Source organism: Phoxinus phoxinus, assembly GCF_949152265.1.
Source record: "Phoxinus phoxinus genome assembly, chromosome: 6".
In the NCBI taxonomy this organism is placed as follows: Eukaryota; Metazoa; Chordata; class Actinopteri; order Cypriniformes; family Leuciscidae; genus Phoxinus; species Phoxinus phoxinus.
This window is the reverse complement of record NC_136881.1, coordinates 23,457,504-23,480,786: the sequence shown is the minus strand read 5'-3', so window position 1 is coordinate 23,480,786 and position 23,283 is coordinate 23,457,504. Positions and strand designations below refer to the sequence as shown.

Sequence of the window (23,283 nt, the reverse complement as noted above, 5' to 3'; positions counted from 1 at the left end):
GTCACAGGTGAAATAAATAAGTTCACAATTTTAAGACAACAGGTCACATTGAGTGTTTTAATTATATATTTTTTTTACTCCGAGGCAGAGTAAAACAATGACTTTTTCTTCTTCTAACAGCTGTTTCAAGCTTCAACTCTTTCCACAGTTCTCCTAACCAACTTTCAACTTGGCAAAGCAGTTTATTTCACATTCAAAATTCACTAAAACTACCAAAACACTTCATCCAACATGAATCAACAAATCAACATGTTCTTCCAGAACACTATAGGTTTTCACCCAACATACAAAAACCCTTTAACATATAACAACAGGCCTAAAAACATCAACATCAGGTAGCATTATATTTTCTATACACTTTCTACTGCTAAAACAGTTTGTTTTTACAATCTCAAGGACATTTTTACAATCACAAACACGCACCTCCCCCAAAGAGAGAGAGAGAGAGAGAGAGAGAGAGAGAGAGAGAGAGAGAGAGAGCAAAATTACATAAATCAAGTTATCATAAATTGAGTAGAACTATTGTGCCAAAGGCATAGGCTTTAAAGAAAAAAAACCTGTGAAATTAATTGCTCTTTTGATGATATTCTATATGGTTTGTACCTTTCATGCCATAAGGAAATTCTCAATTCATACATTTTTTTACTTTCATCCTTTGATAAAAGATTGCCTTCAAGCAACTTCAGTGCAGGATCCATCATCAATGCTATAATGTAGCCTTGACCGTATTGTTACACACCAACTAGACCAATGCAATGAGAGATTTTAAAGGACAGACATTTTCTCCTGAGGTGGTCTAACATGAAGTCAGTCACTGTGCTGCCAACAGTGGCTTTGAAGGGGGAAAATGTTGGGTGAGGTTGTCCGGAAAATTGCTGACAATAGTCGCTTTGAAAGTGAAAACTTTCACTTTGAGGATGGATGCCCTCTATATGACTGTTCTTAGGTGCTCTTTGAAAGCGGAGTATTTTCATCCCCACAGCCAATGTCTGAAACCCTTCTAAAATTGTGAAAGAAAAGAAAACAATTTGGGCTTAATTTTTGATAACAAGAAAATTAATGGTGTCATTATCTGCCTATACAAAAATTGACTTTAGTCCAGTTCAGCTCCAGGTAGCCTATACTTTGGCCTGCATCAAAAATAAGTATAGGCTATTGCCTGAGTGCACAGGGTTCATGAAGCCCTTCAAAGGGTCAAAAACCCTTTTACCCTATATTACCAATAGCAACTTCAAGTGCTTCAAAGTTTTGCTAGAGAAATTATTAGCAGCTTAAGTTCTTGAAGGAAATTGGTGCCATTTTGTAAGTTCCTCTGAAATCTGAAGGGTCCGAAGAACTAAAAAATTTGAATCTTGACTCTATTTTCCTTTTGGTTGCCTTACGACTATTTTCTTTAGACAACCATGATTCATTCACAGCCTACAGTCAAGACGAGGGAATTCACGCATGAATTCATAGAGAGAGAGAGAGAGAGAGAGAGAGAGAGAGAGAGAGAGAGAGAGAGAGAGAGAGAGAGAGAGAGAGAGAGAGAGAGAGAGAGGCGGGGATCGACGGCGCAAGACCGAAACGGAAAATCTGTCTTCGACATTAAGCATCAGTCTCCGCGCCGATCTGAAGCTGGTATACGGACACATACGGCATCTTATAGAATATGCATTATTATTTTATTTTTTTAGAGGCGAATTGACTGAAAACTAGATGTTTTTGAATAAGGGTTAGAAGTGGAACTTGGGTTGCCGAAGTCTTGGGCGTATCTCCACTTTTGTTCATTTCTTTTCGAATTGCTAAACAGCCGACGCTGAGCGCATCTGATCTTCCCCGAGCGCCCGGCGCTGATGAGGGCTTTGTCGGTGTGATCCGCGCGCGATGGCCGCTTCGGGCGGACAGAAGAGTGAGAAGTTAGATGAAGCTCAGGCTCTAGCGAGGAGTTGCGCAGGGCGACCGGACTTTCTGCCCTGTGATGGACTATCCATCTGCGCCACACACAGCCACGGGAAATGTTTCAAGCTGCACTGGTGCTGTCATCTGGGCTGGTGCCACTGTAAGTACGCGCATACAGCATCGTTGAGACGTGGATAGATAAAATCGAAATTCCTCAAGACTTAAAACTATCACCCTTGCTCAAAGAGGAGTTTAATAGGTCAGCGCCTCTAACAGTTCAGTGTGGCAAGTAGGCTAGAGGTTATTTGAGAAAAAATTTAGTGTAAATGACAAATCTAAACATTTTCCCCCGTTCAAGGCACCTCTGCAAATAAAACAAAGATTTCATGCACAGTCTCAGGGAAATTCTTTTGTTCCCATTTCCCTTCAGTGTTCACGAACGCTGACGTCAGATAAGAGTTTCTTTAGTTTATTTTTAACCAGTTACAACTGAAGGTCTTACATTTGAATATAGTTTACTTAAAAATAACGGTTCTTTATTTGCATTGATGGTTAGTAGGCTACACGAAGAACCTTAAACATATTGAAAGTTCCCACAAAAGGTTTTACAGTGGAATTCTTTAATTAGCCTATTAAAATGTTTTTGACACTAAGAAAAAACGCTGGAACATTTGGTTTTAAAATAGCTATAGCTTACCTTAAAATGTAAATTTAGGCTAGGCTATTGGCCTGCTTTGAAATAATCAAAATAGCTAATCAATAATCAACGATAATTAAAAAAGCATAGGCCTACACATCTAAGAGGTAGCCTATTTTGTTTATCAGACATAAAATAGTAGGCTAGCTAATTAATCTGATAACTATTTTGTTTTTCCGGTCAAGCCCGTAATAGCATCTGTTTATCACATATTCTCAGAGGGATGGGGAAATCTTGCGTTTGTGTCTCTTATGAAATATTAAACAAGTCGATAAATGATGCATAAACATCTTATGACGTACCACGACTGTTTGTGAATGTGCATCTAGTTTCTGCTCTTCCAAGCAATAATAGATCATAGAAGTAGCCTATGGGAATACATCTGATTAACATTGTCTTTATGATTTTAATGGCAAAAAAAGAAAAGCGAAATATAAAAAATACAGATACACAGCAACAGCTTCAATATGGTTCTGCATTCGAGTTAGTAATCGACAACTTTTTTTATTGTTATATATGGACACCAATTTCTGGAGATAACCATGATCAGATGCACCTAATACCACCGTTGGAGGGAGCTGTTTCTTTTTTCTCGCATACTATCCCATTGCCCTGCTCTAAACTGCTGAATGTGGACCACAGCAGGCTAAAAGTCATTATGCATTTTCTGTAACTTGACTTATAGATGACTAATTCAAAGAGACACCTGTTCTTTCTCAAAATATGGTGGCAAACCTGTCTCTTGAGATTTCTGCATGAAAAAGTTTGAGAAATCAATATCATTATATAACCCAAGACTATCATTTAAAATCTAACATTGTTATAAATAATATGCAATGGTTTAACTATAATGTTTGTTTAAAAGAAGGAAAAAAATTATAATTTGCAAGGTGCCTGAAAAACCCTTTGTCACCTTCATCTAGAATGACATTTACAGATATTCCATTCATTTATTGCTTTTTTTTTCAAGCAGTGCGAGTTCTAGTAAGTTACATTGATTAATGTGTGTTTGACATTTTGTGTAATTAGTTTTCATTTACAAAATATTTAATGGCATTATATATTGATTTGATTTTAATCAGTGTTTTGAGACCTTCTTGAAGTCATATTTTTCCTTTTATTAAAATGTATCACTGGTTATAGAGGTGTTACAACCCGTGCTTAATTGGTGAACTAAAAAAATTAAGTAAAATCATAATAAGACAAAAACTCAAAGCATAACTTCACCAGTCAGATGGTCAAGGTTTTTGGAGAATGATCCATTACATACTTTATTATCTAACTCAAAAGAAGACTCATAGGGACTTTACAACCAAAGTGAAACTTGCTAAGATTGTACTCTAACTATAATGAATGTGCATTATAGAGGAAGGCAATAGAGAGATAAAGCTGAGCACTGGGATGTCTTCATAAGGCAGTGATAAGATCAGGCCATTTCTGGTGTCAGGGGTGTCTGATAAAAATGGCAGTCATTGTGAGGCTAACAAATGTCATGTGACTGAGAAGGAGGGTGCAGATTCTTAAGATTCTTTCGACCTCACTGTGAAATAATTATCACAAAATGTGTGTGTGTGTGTGTGTGTGTGTGTGTGTTTGTCTGTCTGTAAGAGAGAGAGAGATAGACAATCAGTGGGAGCTTTTTAAGCACTTCCCCCTGGTTTCAGACAAAGCTTAAGCCTAGACCCAGACTAAAATGCATTTTTTAACTGTTTTGACCAAAAGCAACTTTCACTGACATATGTCAGTGTGATTGTTTCGTCTCAAGGTGCACACCAGTAATGTTTTTTTCTAAGGCACGTTTATAAAAGCCACTTAAATGTTAGTAAAAAATGATGGGAAAATGACAGTAAAATGAGGTCGCTAAGTTTTCGTGGGTTTCAATAGGCAGTAGCATCAGGACCGTGTTTCTGCCAACAGACTGTCTCGCATCCTGCTTAAGATTGGCACAGCATCACTCTGACGAATGAAAGAAAAGTTCTGTGAAGCCAGTATCCACAGTCAAGCAAAACCATTCTTGGCTAAACTGTGTGTTTGTGTCAACCCCCACATCTTGACTTCACTAACACCTTTCTAGTTTTAAAACAGGGGGAGAAGAACTGTCAAAAAACCTATGTACCTGACTTTGTTTTTTCCGATTATCTACGTACTGTACAACCCTGTGGCGTATCTGGAGCTCTGAAATTAATACATCTAACAGTTTTGCTTCTTTTCTGACTGACACATTGAAAAAGGAAATTACTCAGGATATGACAGGAAGTTCACATAGCTCTGTCAGAGGTCAAGCGCTAGACTGGCCTTGTTGCTAAGTTGGGCTTTTTATCTCAGCTTTAAAAGGTCAGCACAATTTATTCCAAGCTTTAAGGTCTCAGCTTTGGCTTTGCTTTTTTAAAGTTCAACCTTTCTCTTTCAGAAAAAAAATATGATAACGGTCAAGTCTTTGAGCTTTTAGCCTCACTTAATATAAAATGACAAAGTACAACATCAAACCATTTTGATGAATAGTTTCACCATTCAAAACTAAATTGAGAATGCCAGTTAAATTCCAATAAAATTCCTAAATTTGAATTGATGTACAACAGGATGCAGAATTGCAATTTGAATGTAAGGGAATAGAATTAAGAGAAAAATACGCTGTGTAGTTGTGGATATTTTATGATTTTATGTGCTGTATAGGAAAATTTCAATCTTTGGTTGTCCTCTTGCTGCCATTCTAATTCCGATTCGAATTCAGCATCTTATTACAGGAATTATTACATTAGTGGTAATATGTCTACCCAGACACACCCGCACCACATAACTGTAAAGTTCAGTTGTCAGAGTAATTAAGCCATTATCTGTTCTCATTAGAGGGAGGATGTTTATGTCTGCAACACTATGAGCATTATGTAAACATGCTAAATATTAATTTGATACTGCGTGCAGTGCCGCATAGGCTCTCGGGCGGAACCAGTGCTGTTTAAAATGGAACGACAAGGGTCCTCCTAGGAGCTTGACTGACATTTGCCCTACTTGTGAGCTGAATTGCATGAGTTGTGCCTCTTTTCCTGACCCAGCAAAGTTATTACCAGTATTACACAAAAACTCTTTCAGGTGCTCAGCTAAAAAACACTGATACAGGCCATTCTGTATATTAGCAAAGTTCAGGAGAAACATACAGTATTTAATGCTGTAGACACCTTAAAAAATATCAGCTGTTGTGCAAAAACTGATGCCAAGACACCGTACAATACCATTGCTTGTTAGTCTCACACACAGTGACAAGAAGTCGTTGTACAGTATAAAGCCCAGAGGCAGTTAGAAATGTATTTATACACACTTGCAGGAGTGAATAACTGAATACAGATTGGCTTTGTCCTTTGAGATAAGTCTTTTAGAGGAGTTCTCTGCGAACCCTGGGGAATTCTGATGTTTTCTGCTCTCGTATTCCTCTTTTTCTGTCTTTTATTTGTCTTTGCTGTTTGGGTGCATGTAAACACAGCAGGCATTGTTCTTGTTTACCTCCCTAAAGGTTAGCAGAAAGATATGCGTTTCAGGGACTTCAAAACTTATAGGAGGCTTTTAAGAGTTCACTAAATCTGCTGTTTGTGGTTCGATTTTTAGAAATGGAATTTTATTTCCGTATGTTAAAATTGTTGTTTTGCAGCCACCAGATGTCTGTGAGATTTAATATGAATGACATCGCTCCAAAGCGCAAACACATAATGATATGCTTCAGTCCATTGGCCCTAGTGTGTTGGTGTTCTGGGTGTAGTGCTATTCTGTAATTGTCGAGCTCTGATGAAAAAGGAAGTGAGAGTGCTACGTTTCTTCCAGAGGGCTGTAGTCGGGCAGGCCAAAGCACATCATTCAGTACTATGAGTTAGCTATAGTGTTAATCATAACAAGTCCTCACACCGCGTCTACACCGGACACGAGCGGCGCAATGCGACACAACAAAAGACAATAGAAACCATTATAACCAGTGATGTTGTCTATGCATCGCGCCGCAACACGACAAATCCCCGAACTGAAACTGATGCCTCGTTGTATTTATGATGTACTCCAACTAGTAACCAGTTTCGAGCTGTTGCGGCACGATGCGACGTGTCAGCGGTAGTGTCCGGTGTAGACACGTTATCAGTCTGTCTGTGGTCTCCAAAGGATTATTATCATCAACTAAAACTAAAACTATTGAAAACATTTCTGTAAATGTAAATACAATGACTAAAACTTAAACTAAAATTGACATAACAAAAAATATTTAAAAGAAATATATAACAATTAAAGCTAATTCAAAATATTAATTAAACTAAAATAATTACATAGTTTTGGCATTAAACTCTATATGGTGCAGGCTGATAGGTCTAACTTATTGTTAGCAATCATGTCTTTATCTACATAGCACAGCTGATCGGTTGCTGTTACATCAGCGGCCAATGAGCTTGCTGCTCAAACATTCAAATACTTGGCATTGTTTGCTGTTACTGTCTGCAGCACGCTTTCAGAACCCGCCCCCTTCCCCAGCTCCACCTGTATACAACTACTACAGGGTAATTCATGTACGTTACATGTGCAACAGCAGCATGTCTTACATGCTCACAGCAATGTTTGTGAATGTATTGGCAGTAGCAAGTCTCGGTACTTGCTCTGCAGCAGCAGCATAGCAGATCTATTCCGCCAAGACCAAATGAACAAACATTGCCATATCCATTACCATGCCAATCTCTATTACCATGCCAATCCTCTGAGATATTTCATGACAGAAAACTGGTGAATCATGAATCCCTAGGCACCTAAGTGCATACAGTGTAAGCTGATCAGTAGGGGCTCCAGGGCCCTCAGTGCTTACAGTATAAGTTGATCACTGGGCGCCCCAGGGCCATCAGGCTATACAGAGTAAGTCACCAGTCTATACAGTGTAAGCTGCCCAGTAGGGACTTCAGGGCCCTCAGTGCTTACAGTGAAGGTGATTTCCATATAGCACAGTGTAAGTTGACCAGTTGGGCCTAAGTACAGTGAAGGTTGTTACTAGGCTATTTTTACAGTGTAGGGTCCCCATGGTCATCAACCTATGTAGTGTGAGATCATCACTAGGCCCCTCATCACATACAGTAAGCTGTAAGTTAACCACTATAGGGACCCTTCAAAGTATTTTAAAATAATTGTTGGATAGGTCCAACATTTTATTTAACAAGTCTGAATCTGATTAAGCCTCAATATAATCTTGCTCAAATTATTGCTAAAACAAATGATATGATACTCAGTGTAGCATCATATAAGCACAGCGTGAGATGATGGTCAGTTTGTTCTTAAGCCAGCCTGGACGGTCTAGTAAACCTCTTAGACACACACAGATCGAGAGTGAGAGTTCTACCTGCGAGGAGCTGACACCTACTGTAACATGGCCTTGCCTGTCTAATCCTGATGAATGGTTCACACTAAGGGATTTTCAAGGCCTTCATGATCAGTCTTCACCCAAACCCACCTTCGCACTATTCTGGGAGCAGTCCAATGTGTAATTACAGATGATCAGGACTGAGAGATAGTGTAGGAGTGTAGGATTCATCTCCTCTCATCTGTGACTTCACTTTTCCAATTAGGGTTCTCTCTCAACCTTATATCAAACTGCGTATTTCACACAGTCTGAAAGGCAGCCACCCTCACCAGGTGGTTCTTGACAGTCAGTTATGAGAGTGTAACAAGACAGACGCAAATCTCAAATTGTGTCTGGCAAATCCTTTAAATAGAAGCTATATTTTTATTCAAATGCTCCTACAGACTTTTGTCATAGCAGCCCCTCACCGTTTATATGAACTATACACTGCAGAGAGAGAGAGAGAGAGAGAGAGAGAGAGAGAGAGAGAGAGAGAGAGAGAGAGTAGAGCTTTACAGTGAAAATGGTTTTACGTGTATACATCCTGACAGAACATCTAAAATAATAGTAAAGATTGAAATTGTACATTATTTTATCACCGTTATGTCATTCCAATCCATATGTTGTTGTTGTTTTTCCTGGGGAACACAAAAATAGGATTTTTGAAGGATCATTGCACAACTATTTTCAATGTCAGTGTCAGTTCATAGGAACCATGTCTATAATCTTTAAGATAATCACATATCATTGAGTCATTGAGTTGAACTCGGTCTATGGAACTGTATTTTTCAGAGAAGAAAGAGGATCAAAGAGGTTTGTAATAACATGAGGGTGAATATAAGGACAGAAAAAGCACCAAAGCATATATAAGAATACAGTAAATACAATAAATACTTACTCAATATTAAAATATTGTAGACAGACTATAGTTCAAGTCATTGTTTTACAATTAAGAGTTAGTTCAACCTAATGCACGAACAATGTTTAGAAGTCGCTGATATGCATTATATACATTTATTTCAAAAGTAACTGCGATTAAGTCAAAATTGTGCCTCGATTGAATCGGATTCAAGTTTATAGTCTCAAGTGTTCATTTCGGAAAGCTCAGACTGCATGTGTGTAAAACAGGATATGGAAAGTCCTGGTCACATCCGCCTGGAAACCCTGTTTGTACATCAGGCTTTGTTTACACAACATTTGTACATGCACAATAAATAAAGGCCTAAAAATAAGACCAACAATCATGGGATTAGTTATTATCTGTAGACACACATTTTGTGGTACACAGTCAGCAGAGGCTTTAAAGTCCTCTTTCTGCCTAAAAGGACCTTTAGTGATTTTCCACTGATAAAATGCAATAGTTACTGGATCACTCAAATCCCCCTTATTTATATGTACCAAGTATAATATCTCTAAAAGTAATGTATCCATTTTCTTTAGCTTTCATCATTTCATCAAGTGTAACTGAAACATAAGGATGGACAGAACAGACTGGTAACAGCAGCTCTGAATCTTTCCACGGATGTGTAAAAGGTGCAGATGTGTTTTCAATTAGGTACAGTGCTCCCATCCTAGCACTTAGCACAGACTGCTAACCCATCCATGGGCTTTACGGTCAGTGATTTGTAATGGGCCTATAATATAATACTGTAATATATGGTTGCATCAGGCTTTAGTGGTACATTGTTATCTGTCATGTGCAGAATGACCCAAATACTGAGTTGATTTAGCAGAAAGGTTATGACTAGCATCAAACGGTTCGCTTATCAAACAATCTACATTGATTAAAAAAAAAAATAATTCACCACCAAATTGGATGAAAAAAAGAAAAATGGTTAAAACCTAAATCAACCTCAAAATACTGTAAATAACACAAATTTGGCGCTGTTTAAAGTTAATGAATCCAGAAATGTGTAAATATATATATATATATATATATATATATATATATATATATATATATATATATATATATATGTATATGTATATGTATATATATATAGCTTTAAACAGTGTCAAATTTGAGTCACGAGTACTGAACCCATAGCCTGGGAAAACCCAGACCACTTCCGGCAAATTTAGATTTGCTCTGCAAGTGGGTCTGGCAAAGAGCCCATTGAAACCCATTTCCAATCCGTCAAAATCGCGCCACCAATCAGAAACGTTGGGGCGGGCTTTACACGATGACGACAGAGCAGAGACGGTGACGCAGATGCAGATTTTGTACATTACAAAGATGGATGCCGCCGTGGAACATCACAACATCACTCGTTCGAATCAGCTATCAAGTAGCTACACAGCTACTACCTGTTTCAAGCGATTTAAAATTGTCATTTTCGTTAACACAAACAGAGAATTGCTGAGAGCCTCGAGATGTTTCTCCGTCGCTCTGCATACATCATGTCATTCATCGCTCTGATTGGTTTTAGATCTATCCGACGTCCGTTGGTGACGCCCCTGTGGAAATGAATTGTCTATGGAGCTTTGCCAGACCCTAACTCAGTTACAACTGAGAGAGGTCTGGGTTTTCCCAGGCTACTGAACCCAAGCTTTTGGATGAGAAATAATGAACTTGCGGAAAACATTTAGTTCAGTGGCACACAACCGATGTAGAAATTATCTATGGATTTTTTTCTTTTTTTTCTTTCAGACAACATATAGTTTCAGCATACAGATCAGACAACAGTTTACTCAGTCTGGGAGATGGTGATAGACTATAATACACAGGCATTTCCTTTTGAGGGCAGTAGGAATGTTTTTGCTCCCTTGTACCTAAGAAAGTCTTTCTTTATGCTTAATCTGAAAAGACAGACATGATGGTTACAATTATAGTGGCTGAAGAATACTTGTTCTCAACAGGATGTTGATGTGATTATTACGCAGGAAGGTTTTTTATTCATCAAGGCTAAGAGTTTTTCTACAGGCCTCAAGGCATCTATCATTTCACATTTCACACTTGACTGCAAACACTGCTATTTCAGATCCATAGTGATGTGGAGGCAATTGTTAAGTAGATTCATCCTTTTTTCAAATTCTGTAGCTTGGCAGTTGAAAAAGTCTAAGTCTACAGTCTCAAAAATTGCCAATGACTGTTCTGAATGGTGGGATTAGAAGCATTGGCTCTTTTTTCTACGGTTAACTGGTGCAAGTCTTCTTTTTTTTTCTTCTTTTTTTAAAAATATCAATGAGGTAGGCCTGTTATGTCTTCTTTTTCCCTCCGACGCAGATTAGCATTAACGTTAGCATTAACTAACATGACAAATCTATGCATATAAAGTCTGTATCCCCTACATCGCATGCTTTGAATGAAATGTATGTCATGATCTGTTCATATGATTCAGATTCATTCAAGTTCCCTGTACAGTTTTATTTTTATTTTGAATGTCCTATTTAAAAACAAAATGTTGCCTTTATTGTAAAGGACAGTAGACAGTAAGCAATGTGGGAAAGAGAGAGAAGGGCAGAATCGGAAAAGTACCTCTAGCCAAGACTCGCCCGAAGCACAACCACCATGTGTCACAGGACCGACTGAGCCTGGTTTCTCCCGAGGTTTTTTCCCCCATTCTGTCACCTGATGGAGTTTTAGTTCCTTGCCACTGTTGCCTTGGCTTTTGGCTTGCTTAGTTGGGGACATTTAATATTCATCTATATTATTGATCTGCCTTACTTCAGGTGGACAATCACGCAATTTTCTTCTAGAAACAGACTTTGTTGTATTATTTTCATGTTACCACTGTGAAGCTGCTTTGATACAATCTTTAGTAAAAAGCGCTATATAAATAAAGGTGACTTGACTACACTGCCCACAAGGCTATTGGCTCCAACAACAGGCTCTTTATTCTATATTGTATAAGCTAAACAACCCCTCCCAGTCCTTGTTCTCGTAATTAGCAAAATAAGACCCGTATTTAGGCTGACTTCATCTAAATAAAGCAGACACAGGACTGAGAGACTGCATTGCCAAGGAAGGACAGACATAATGAAAAATTCAGTGTTTATCTAATCTTCAGATTCTCTCTACCTTCCAATCACTTTACAAGTTGGGTGTGAAGAAAGAGAGACAGAAAGAGATGTGTTTGTCTGGAAAGTAGTTTGTTTGGCAAAGCAGAACGATGTCTGTAATAAGAGCTCATTCTATGCCTGTCAATGCTGTTTGAGGTTTTTTCCCTTTTTTAGGGGTTAAAATGAATGGTAAATCTAGAAGGTGGATTAGATGGAAATGATTCTTACTCCAGCCTTACAGCCAGCTGGGCCTCGGAATGTTCCAGAGTGAAGAATCCATTCCATCTCTGTAGGGAATTCTGCCTTTGAGATACTGGTCATCACACTCAAACTCCTTTCACTGCATGGGTGAAATGCAGTGGAATTGCTTTTAGATGAGATACACCTGTGAACTTTTTTACAAGAGACTGTTGGGACTGACTGCAAAAAAAATGCTCCAAAAACGATGGAGTTAAATGAGAACAAAATTCTGTATTATGAATGCTTGCTCCTGTCGCTCATGATTATATGCCTCAATTACTCCTCTTTCAGATAATCAGTGATTTGTGGGTCAATTAAATAACGCTCATATTTGTTATACAGATCTGTGAATTTATCCAAATTCATTGGCATGTTTATTTTGAATTAAAATTAATTTTTATGTTTTTGGGGGTCATATATTAAAAAATGTGAGGCTGATACAATTATATATAATATATGAATATGTATATATAAAATATTATTAAGTTTGAGAATCTTTATTCTAATATTTATATCTAATATTGTTTTAGTAATATAAATTCTATCCTCACTAATATATATATATATATACATAATTTTATTTTATTTTAATAAAAAATAAAACAATTAATTGTAATTAATTAATTATTTGTATTTCTTATGCCACATTCTCTCTTTGCTGCACAAAAGAGTGCTGGTTTTGAAATAATTAATTCTGTCCTCTGTGAAAGAGAAACACTTTCAGATTAGTAACCCGTGTTGTACAGTACAAGTATCTGGAAACGTTCAACACCATCTATCACAGCTATCACTAGCACAGCAGGCAAATCAATGTGCGCTCAAGAATAACAACTCTCCAATGGGATTTGAATATAAGTTTCAGCAAGAACATATTTATTCTTGCTCAACCTCATTATTCTCGAATATACCTTTCATCATCTATTTTTTTTTGTGAGTTCTCATGCTGCACACATATTCTTTGTTTTGGGGGCATCTATTGTATTCAATACATATGAATGTACATTATGAATGTTATTCTTTGGTTTTGAAAGGCAAAATGTTCAATCTCCTCTTTTTCTCGTTGCAGGTAAATACGTCTACCAACCCATGACCAGTGTATGCCAACTTCCCAGCACACTGGTTCCAGTTGCCCCCTCAGGTCACACCCACACCATGAACCTGTCCATCTCGCTGGCTGAACGCTTTCTTAGGACGGCTCCCAAGTTCCGGGCTCCTCCCTGCCTAGAGTCTCCCAAATTCTGCGTCATCTCTGACCTCTTTGTGGATGATTACATGGTCAAGCGTATCAACGGTAAGATGTGTTATGTGCAAAGGCCGCTTCCACCTACACCGAATCCCACACACCAACCCCAAACGCCGGCATCTCAACCTGCACCCCAACGTACCAACAAGCACAGACAGCAAGTGGGCCCAACTGTTAAACACGGTCAACCAAACGAAAAGATCTCAGGCCCTAAAATGGACCACTGCTCTTCTCCCTCCAGCTCTGAAGACTCTGGAATAAATGCATTGGGTCTGCACTACATGGAATCATGCGATGAGGACTCCTGCGTGGATGATGATGATGATGAGGAAGAAGAGGATGACGAGCTGAGTACTGATGGGGACTCCAGTCCCGGTAGCTTCTGGGACCAGGATGAGTGCACTTTACTGTCACCGTCCAAATCAATGGTTGAGATCATTGAGAAGATTGAGACTACTGTTTGACGTGCCTGTCAGTTAATGCCACAGTTGGAATTCTTTAGTCACGGAAACACTTCCCTACAATATCCTATCTGCAGGTGCATGAGTTCAATGAGCCAGTGCAAGCACACACTCCCTGTTATGGCAATGCCATCCGAGGTTGTCCCAGAAAAACCTTTGAGAGATGAGTCATGGAGACTTCCTGTACTTACTACAACTCTCATTTTCCCTATAGTCTGTTACGCATGGTGAGGCTAATGTAGGTTACACTCAAGTAAGTGCGCTGACATACACATATCGTCAGAACTATTACCAAATGGGACTCAATACATGATAGAATATGTCATGGATGATCAGATGTATTAAAGTCAAACTCAAAAACATGAGGCTACCCAGGGTATGTCTCTCCCTAGAGAGCTCAGCCACACTCTGTACAATGCATAGAAGTGGAAGAGAGGATGGCTGATGCAATATGGAGAGACGTGTGTGTTAGGAGGATGGAGAGTGCTACAAAGATATAAGGAGAAAGAGTGAGGCAGAGAGAGAGAGGCTTTCAGCGTCCTGTTAGCAGGATCAGTTAGAACAGTGGCTAAATCATGCATGAGCTCAGAGGACGGTAATGAAATTTTGTGATGAAAGGCGATTGAAGCTTCGTGCTTGAGGGAATGCCCTTTCGCTCAAACTCTCTCACACACAGAGATTCCCTAGAGACTAAGTCAAGGGTACACGAGGGTTTCTTTTCTGGCACCAGACTATGTGGGAAGGACCCATCCTGCCATCCTCATAGTCCTCGGGGTGTGTGGCTTCTTTAGGAGTAGCATACCACTTTTTGACAATCAGTTATAGAAAAAGTAGGTTTAAGACGAATTGAGAAAGAGGAAAGAATAAAATTGTGTCATTTGTCTCCCAGGAACCTCATTGTGATCTTTGTTCCATTTTGTCAAGCGCCTGTACCACTTTGTTTGAAGAATGTGGTGTTACTGTACATCGCCAAAGCCAAAGGACTGCTTAGGGGCCGTTCACACAAGGGACAGGGTCTTGCGTACATCTGCATTATTTTTTAAATGTTTGGTCACTGTAAATGTGATAGACAGATGTTATTTGTCCTTACAGAATGTCTCACTGTTTTTTTAGTTTTACCACAGAAGAGAAAAAAGTCACACAGGTTTGGAACGACATAAAGGTCATTACAATTTTTGGATGAACCATCCCTTTAATATGCCACATCAAGTTATGACTGTTTTAAAACAGAACAAATCTGAGGATTTAGGCAGGATATGTTCATTTAAATATGGACAAGTGTATTGAGGGTTTATATTAGGAACAATGTACAGAAAGTAATCCCCCAGTAACATTTATAAACATGTATTTTGGAGATAATGTTTACAAAGCTTGCATTGCATTCAAGGTATACGTTTTGTTGAGTTTGTGCATTCCAAGGGAATCAAACCCATGGCCTTGGTGTTTCTAGTGCTAGGCCTGATCAGGAATGCTATAAACCAGCCTTCAGGTCAGTTCTGTTGCCCCTGTCTTGCTGTATTTAACGCAAGAACACACTCTGTGTGAAGGGCCCCTTAGTGTCACTGAAATCACATCTTTGAGACCTTCTCTGGCTGCAACAGTTTCAGTTATTCTTAAGGATCTAAGAACATTTACTCCATTCAGACTTGACATAGCATCCCCAGGTCTCATTTAATACTTGTTTTCAAGTTCATCTTATTGTATTGAGACCAAAAATAAGACAACCCAAGCATAGTTATAGACTGGCCAAAAATGGAGGGAAAAAAGTATGTCAGGACCTGTGTGTCAAGAAGTGCTTCTTTACCCTGGTTTATTAAGCACATGAAACCACTCCAATGTGTTTGTTTCTGAGAGGACTTGACTTAGGGGTCAGCCATATTGTAGGCCAGGGGTGCCCAGTCCTATTCCTGGAGATGCACCTACCTGCGTTTTGGCCATTAATTTACACAACAACAGTGTTTTGGGGGACTAAACAAACACAAAAACATGAATTTGTGAAAACGCATGCACATGCGCATTACGTGTTTAGTCTATATAGGCATGCACGTTTGGCACAATTGCTCTGTTAAAGAATGCTTATGTGCACAGGTGCGTTATCTTTCTTTACACAGTGTAAAGTATCACCACCTACCTGCGTGGCATGCATAATACAGCGCTTTTAGTTGTTTTCGCGGATCCATGTAAATGGGGATCATTTTGACAATGTCGTCATCTGTACAAAGAAAAAACGTTTCCGTTTTTAGTACATCGATTCAGGAGCATCCGACACAGGTCGATCCAACACACCTGTCTGTAATTATCAAGTGCTCCTGAAGATCTAAATTAGCTGGTTTTAGTTGTGTTTGATCAAGGTTGGAGCTAGACTTTGCATGAACAGATCTCCAGGAACAGGATTGGGAACCCCTGTTGTAGACAAAGTCTGTATCCGAAATCATATAATTATAACCATACTATATAGTTGGTGAAAAACCATATGTGACAAAAAATATGTCCAAATTAACAGTAGGCTACTCATAAAACTGTAGGCAAAAAGTACCCGGATGACCTACTATTTCCGGTGAGATTCTGAAGTGTGCATATATGGACACTTTACTATCCCATGAGGCCACAGGGGAGATGATTTGTAAATGGCAACTGACACTGGGTCACATGATAATGAAAACATGGTGGATGTAGTAGGCCTACGTACAGATTGCACTCATACTACACACATTCATACTATTTAGAACATACTTTTTTAGTAGTTGCGAAGTAATTACTTATTCAAAATTAGCACCTATTCAATGCGATTTCGGATGCAGCTTAAAGGGCCGTTCACACAGAACGCATTTTTTTCATTCCACTGCGCTATTTTTCCATTGTTTTTCAATGTAAACGCACTAGACGGACGTCTTTAATAGTTTCGCTCTGGTCTTGCGTATTCTGCAGCGTCTCGCACACGACACAGTGTTTTTTAATAAAGTGGCACTTAAGTTAAAAGAAGGTCAACTTTTTTTAAAAAATGCGTCTCTAGACCTTGCACTTTTTTTTTCCGTTCCATTGACCAGCGTCTTGTGTTTTTTAACAGCAACAACGTGTTTTGTGTGAACCGGCCCTAAGTGTCGGCCCTAAATTCACACATCAATGTCTTGCTCCATATTTTTAAAGGGATTTCAACTTTGTTAACCAAAAACTTTATGACAGTATATTTGCTAATTATGGGGCTATGAGCTGAGACTGCCAAGGATGTACTAACTGGATGAAAACCAATTGAAGTTATGGCACAAAGATGTAACACTAGCTTAACGTCTGCTAAACCTATGTAATCTATAAGCACATATTTAACCTCACTGCCTGAACAGAATGATCCATTTTGGAGTTATGCTTGAAAATCTGATGGAAACTAATCATCACTGAAGGACCACAATTCATAAATGGTGCAGGTGTGATTCTCTCAGTTGTTACAGAATTGTTACATTGTTACAGAATGAATGAATATGACCATCCCTGTCTCTGCAGTTTCATATCAGGGACTGATACTGTAGCAACAAAAAATATACTGTAGATACACAAATGTTTAGCAAATATTAAAATATACCCCTTTTCTCTTTTTTTTCTTATATCAATTATTGTTACTTACCTTTTTTTCTTATAAAGAAATATTGAAAATAAGAAATGTTTCTGTCTTTCTTTCTGAAAATATGTTGATGTTAGTGGATCTCAGAAACTATACCGTGATGTATTTCACAGAAACATTTTTTGTGTGATTCTTGAGCTGTTTAAGGCTAACTGCTTTGGCCTTTTAATCCTAGATAATCCTAGAGAAGTTCCAGTTCAATTTGCCACCTTCATTATCAGAAAAGAGGACATGTGGGAATCGTAGAGGAATACTTAGCAAAGAAACCTGCTTGGAGCCATTGAAGCAGCAAGACCTTATGCCTACTTGGAAAACAGATGGGCCTACTAAAGGGAAACGGCTCCATGGAATACAAGCCTGAACCAATGAAATAACAAACAACAAAACTTCCTCTGTTGCTGTGCTCACTTTCATCTCTGTAAGATTACATCTGGAGAACTAGGTTGTATTACAAAACCACAAAGAATCTTTGTGACCACTAATAAAAGTCTCTGGTGAAAAACTATGTACAATATAACAAATGAACGGGTGTAGCTCTTGCATACCTGGTAATAATATAGGAAAATTATCAATTAAATACATTATCAATGAAAATTCCTAAAAAATAGCACTGAAAACAGTGTTTCATAGTTGGTCTATAATAGTGAAAAAAAAGATATACTAAAATGTATTTGAAATACATTTGTTTTATGTATACATACCTAGGGTTCTATGAGGTAGAGTTATTTTGTGATGATAAAGTGTGATTTCTAGAAATGGAAAAGTCATGGTTTATAAAAGTCAGAATTCAATTCAGTTTAATAACTCTTCATCAATTATGAAGTGAGTTCATTTCAGTTATAACGCAGCTCTGCAGAGCTGGACAGTACTAGTACATTTTACTAGTTTTACATAGTATCTGTTACTTGAGTATTATTTTATTTTTTTGTAAACATGACTTTAATTTCACCACATTTAGAAGACAAATATCGTACATTGCACTCCACTACATTTCTATCATGGTTTCTAGTCATTACTATGTAGCAGCTTTGAAAGTCCGTGGATGTCAAAAAAGCCTAACCATTAATCACTCTTGTAGGGTCATGTGCAGTTCAATGGTTTCCCAGCATTTTGTTACACTGATTAGTTGATGGAAAAATGGAGGCACAGCCATACTTAGAAAGTATGCTTCAGTTTATGATTTATGAAGTAAAATTCTTCATGTATTTGCCAACAATACGTTGACAAAAAAACAACAACGAAATTTACCTTTTATACTTAAGTACTTTTAAAAGCGAGCGATCCAGCTCAATTCAGTTCTCATCAAATAGTCTCAGTACAATCAGATCAAAAATATTGCTGAATATTAAGTGTCCCCAAGTGTCCATAGACGGACCTATAGCCATAGAAGTGGCAGTGAGGAATGATTTCTCAGAGAGCTGCTCAGACAAAGTTACCTGCTGGCACAATTCATTTTCAATTGAGAGTAGAGGGTGGAATGGAGAGCCGAAACAATTCTTCAAGCTTTAAGTGCCTGATATCACTGCCAAAATCTGCTACTGTGAAGAATGGTTAAAAGGGCAATATATCATACTATAGATTTAACATTAGAGAAATGTTAAGATTATACACAATATATATATACAGGTGCTGGTCATATAATTAGAATATCATGAAAAACTTTTTTTTTATTTCAGTAATTCCATTCAAAAAGTGAAATATATATAATACATACATTCATTACACACAGACTGATATATTTCAAGTGTTTATTTCTTTTAATTTTGATGATTATAACTGACAACTAATGAAAACCCCAAATTCAGGCTACGTTTACACGTGGCCGGTTATTTTCATAAACGGACATTTCACCCTCTCCGTTTTCAGAAAACGTGTACGTGTAAACGGGGCCTCAGTATCTCAGAAAATTATAATATTGTGAAAAGGTTCAATATTGAAGACACCTGGTGCCACACTCTAATCAGCTAATTAACTCAAAACACCTGCAAAGGCCTTCACATGGTCTCTCAGTCTAGTTCTGTAGGCTACACAATCATGGGGAAAACTGCTGACTTGACAGTTGTCCAAAAGACGACCATTGACACCTTGCACAAGGAGGGCAAGACACAAAAAGTCATTGCAAAAGAGGCTGGCTGTTCACAGAGCTCTGTGTCCAAGCACATTAATAGAGAGGCGAAGGGAATAGGAAAAGATGTGGTATAAAAAAAGTGTACAAGCAATAACCGCACCCTGGAGAGGACAGGGAAACAAAAACCCATTCAAAAATGCGGGGGAGATTCACAAAGAGTGGACTGCAGCTGGAGTCAGTGCTATAAGAACCACAACGCACAGACGTATGCCAGACATGGGTTTCAGCCGTCGCATTCCTTGTCAAGCCACTCTTGAACAAGACACAACGTCAGAAGCGTCTCGCCTAGACAAAAAGGACTGGACTGCTGCTGAGTTGACCAAAGTCCTCTTTTCTGATGAGAGTAAATTTTGCATCTCATTTGTAAATCAAGGTCCCAGAGTCTGGAGGAAGAGAGGAGAGGCACAGAATCCACGTTGCTTGAAGTCCAGTGTAAAGTTTCCACAGTCAGTGATGGTTTGGGGTGCCATGTCATCTGCTGGTGTTGGTCCACTGTGTTTTCTGAGGTCCAAGGTCAACGCAGCCGTCTACCAGGAAGTTTTAGAGCACTTCATGCTTCCTGCTGCTGACCAACTTTATGGAGATGCAGATTTCATTTTCCAACAGGACTTGGCACCTGCACACAGTGCCAAAGCTACCAGTACCTGGTTTAAGGACCATGGTATCCCTGTTCTTAATCCTTTTTTGTAATATTCTAATTTTATGAGATACTGAATTTGGGATTTTCATTAGTTGTCAGTTATAATCATCAAAATAAAGAAATAAAAGAAATAAACATTTTAAATGTATCGGTCTGTATGTAATGAATGAATGAATATAATATACAAGTTTCACTTTTTGAATGGAATTACTGAATTAAATCAACTTTTTCATGATATTCTAATTGTATGACCCTCTATGGAAATAATTATGAAATCACAAATATTTTATATTCCAAAATTAGTTTTCCACATCTGACCTTTTTTTAGGGTGCCATCATTTATACATGACTTTTTCCTATTAGGTGAATTATTTTTGGCAAATTGTCTAAAACTTCACACACATTCAAATGTATTTTCACTATCTGAAAAGTGGTGAAAAGCCTAACGTCTTAGTGTTTCAAAAAAGAAAACATTAAAAAGCTTTATTAACATTCCATTTCATCTTGAGCTATTGACTCACAAGTCAAAACCTTGACTCGACTCAAATTCAGATGCAACTTCGCTGCCTGTGAACCCATGTCTTACTGTTTAAAAAAAACGTTATTTCTTGGAATTCCAAATCAATGATTGTAGCACAAGTGGAAATCGACAAGATTCTTCTTTTTCTGTGTAGCCCACACTTTCCACGCATAACTCAATTTTGACCAATAGGTAGTGGCATCTTTCCTGACCTCTGGTTGTAGTGTGAATCACATCTTCTAAACCGGCATAGTATGTACCAAATGTCTGACGAACACAACAATCTATAACTATATTCTTGATCTCTTCCTTCCCCCTCACTGCTTCTATCCTCCTTGATCTTTAACTTCTTCCTTTAGTACTACAACCTCATTTTCTGATGCACTGCCGTCACTATCATCAGTACTCTCTGGAAAAGGTACAGCTTTTCCTGTCTGTCTTCTATAAACTTACTAACATCAACTTAAAACACATGCAGAAAGGCTACTGACTGCCAGTACTGAATAATAGTGAAGCTACATAGAAGGTGGTCATATGATACTACTAATTTATTTTTTCTTTTCTTTTTGGTTGAACATTATTATATTATTTTAAATGCAAATTTCTGATTTCTGAAAAAAAAAAGCATAACTCCCCATAGAGGGTAAAAGTATTGATTTCTTTCAAACAAATCTTACTGACCCCAAATTTATGAATAGCAGTGTGCATGACATCACTTTTTCTTTGTAGATATGGTGTAATACTACATGCACTAACATGCAAGGCCACTGCAATGACATAAAATGAATGATGCAATGCAACTAGAGCAGACCTGCAACAGAGCACAGACTTTTATAAATCCAGGAGTGAGAAAATCTATCTGTCCAAGTCCATCAAGACTTGGAATCAATCCCACTCAACTACTGGTGGGGGGGTACCAGACTCCATCAGTCGAGAGAACAGAATGGCAGTGCATAACAACATTAAAACACTCAAAGTGATGGGAGAACCCGTTGACTGAAATTGTCACTTCATTGTGCACAGATCTGAAGAATCCTCTCAATAACACAGCACACAGGAAACACATACAGTACTAATGAGCAAACCGACATTTTAGATCCAGCATGCACTCATGTATGTCAAAAAGACATATCTGGGGATTGAAGGAGAGAGAGACGTAAACAAATAAAGCTACAAGGTATCCCATAGAGAGGGGGAGAGAGAGAGAGAGAGAGAGATTAGAAAAAAAAGTAAACATAAAATACACATTTAGTCTTAAGTCCTTACATGCAGACCATCTAATAGCACAGAGCTGATCTTAGATATGCGCTCTACTTGGAACCATTAGAGAAGAATTAGACCATTGCCCCTGGGCTGGCATCATTTGCAGAAAGTAAACAGTCATTTCTTTCATTGTCAGAATGTGGTGGTGGGGTTCATTCAGCTTGAGGAGGGCTGTTGTTGTTAATCTTCATGCAAACAGTGCTGCACAGCAGGCAGAGAGCTAGACTGAGAAACATCCATAGAATCCAGCTAATTAATCCAAGCTAACCCAAGGCAACGGAACATCATCTGGCTTACAAACGCATAACTGTGAAAAGCAGACCTTTTCTTTGAGCTTAAAATGAGGGTTTCTTCAATTAAAATATTTGGATTGCCACTGTACAAATTTAAAGTAAGCTTTAGAAACGAAATTATATTTTAACATGTTAAAATAATATTACATTGAGGTGCCATTTGCATCGGTGTTATTCAAATATATTCCAGAAGTTACTTCTATGACTATGAGTTGCTAGCACATCATGACATTTCTGCACAGCTGAAGCCTGTGTGTGTTTGTGCAGGGCTGTTTGCCATTCAGAATACTTTTTTGAGAATGCCAGTTTTAAATTCCTGAATATAAATTCACATTTTAATATAAAGTGAGAATATAAATATAAATATTTATTTGTCCAACTTTTGAAGTGCAAGCAACATGGTTTAATAACTATCACTGGCCCCATTGCCAAACACTTGAATAGACCCCCGCTCCCCCGCTTTTATTTTTGATTATTTCTTGAAAAATGTTAATATGCAAAAACTAAAATTAAAACTAAAGTTCCCTGTCACTATGGATGAGGGATACATAGGCGTTTTCTACAATAACAAATGTAAGGTTTTCCAGGTACTTATATTCAGAAATTTGCTCAACCCTATAGTTTAAATCACAAAAAGCAAGGATTTACTAAAAGTTTTTAATTCTTAACAATTTTGTTTTAGAGGATGTCTATAAGACATGACTCATCAGTACTAATTACAGTAATTTAAAAAACGACTGTTTCTTGTCACTGGTCACATTAATTAGAGTGATCACCCATGTGCGTGCACAATACTCTTCCACTTAAACATTCATTTATGTTCATGAAATGTTCAGCATAAAACTTTCTGGTAACACTTTACAAAAAGGTTTTGTTTGTTAACATTAGTTAATGTATTAACTAACATGAATTAACAATGAGCAATATGTTGTTGTTTTACAGAATT

At 38.0% G+C, this 23,283-nt stretch overlaps 1 protein-coding gene across 1 annotated transcript; it reads left to right on the top strand.

The window, feature by feature from the left end:
• The first annotated feature begins 1,529 nt into the window (after window positions 1-1,529).
• On the top strand, window positions 1,530-16,464 carry LOC306999834 (UPF0524 protein C3orf70 homolog A). The gene is made up of 2 exons (XM_079614861.1): window positions 1,530-2,041; window positions 13,240-16,464. The coding sequence occupies exons 1-2, from the start codon at window positions 1,867-1,869 to the stop codon at window positions 13,878-13,880; spliced, it is 816 nt and encodes a 271-aa protein (XP_079470987.1). The 5' UTR covers window positions 1,530-1,866; the 3' UTR covers window positions 13,881-16,464.
• Window positions 16,465-23,283: the final 6,819 nt, after the last annotated feature.

Coding starts and splice junctions, on each gene's coding strand:
- LOC306999834 (XM_079614861.1), top strand. CDS start 1,867: ATGGCCGCTTCGGGCGGACAGAAGAGTGAGAAGTTAGATGAAGCTCAG. Junction 2,042..13,239: donor TCATCTGGGCTGGTGCCACT/GTAAGTACGCGC, acceptor TTCTCGTTGCAG/GTAAATACGTCTACCAACCC.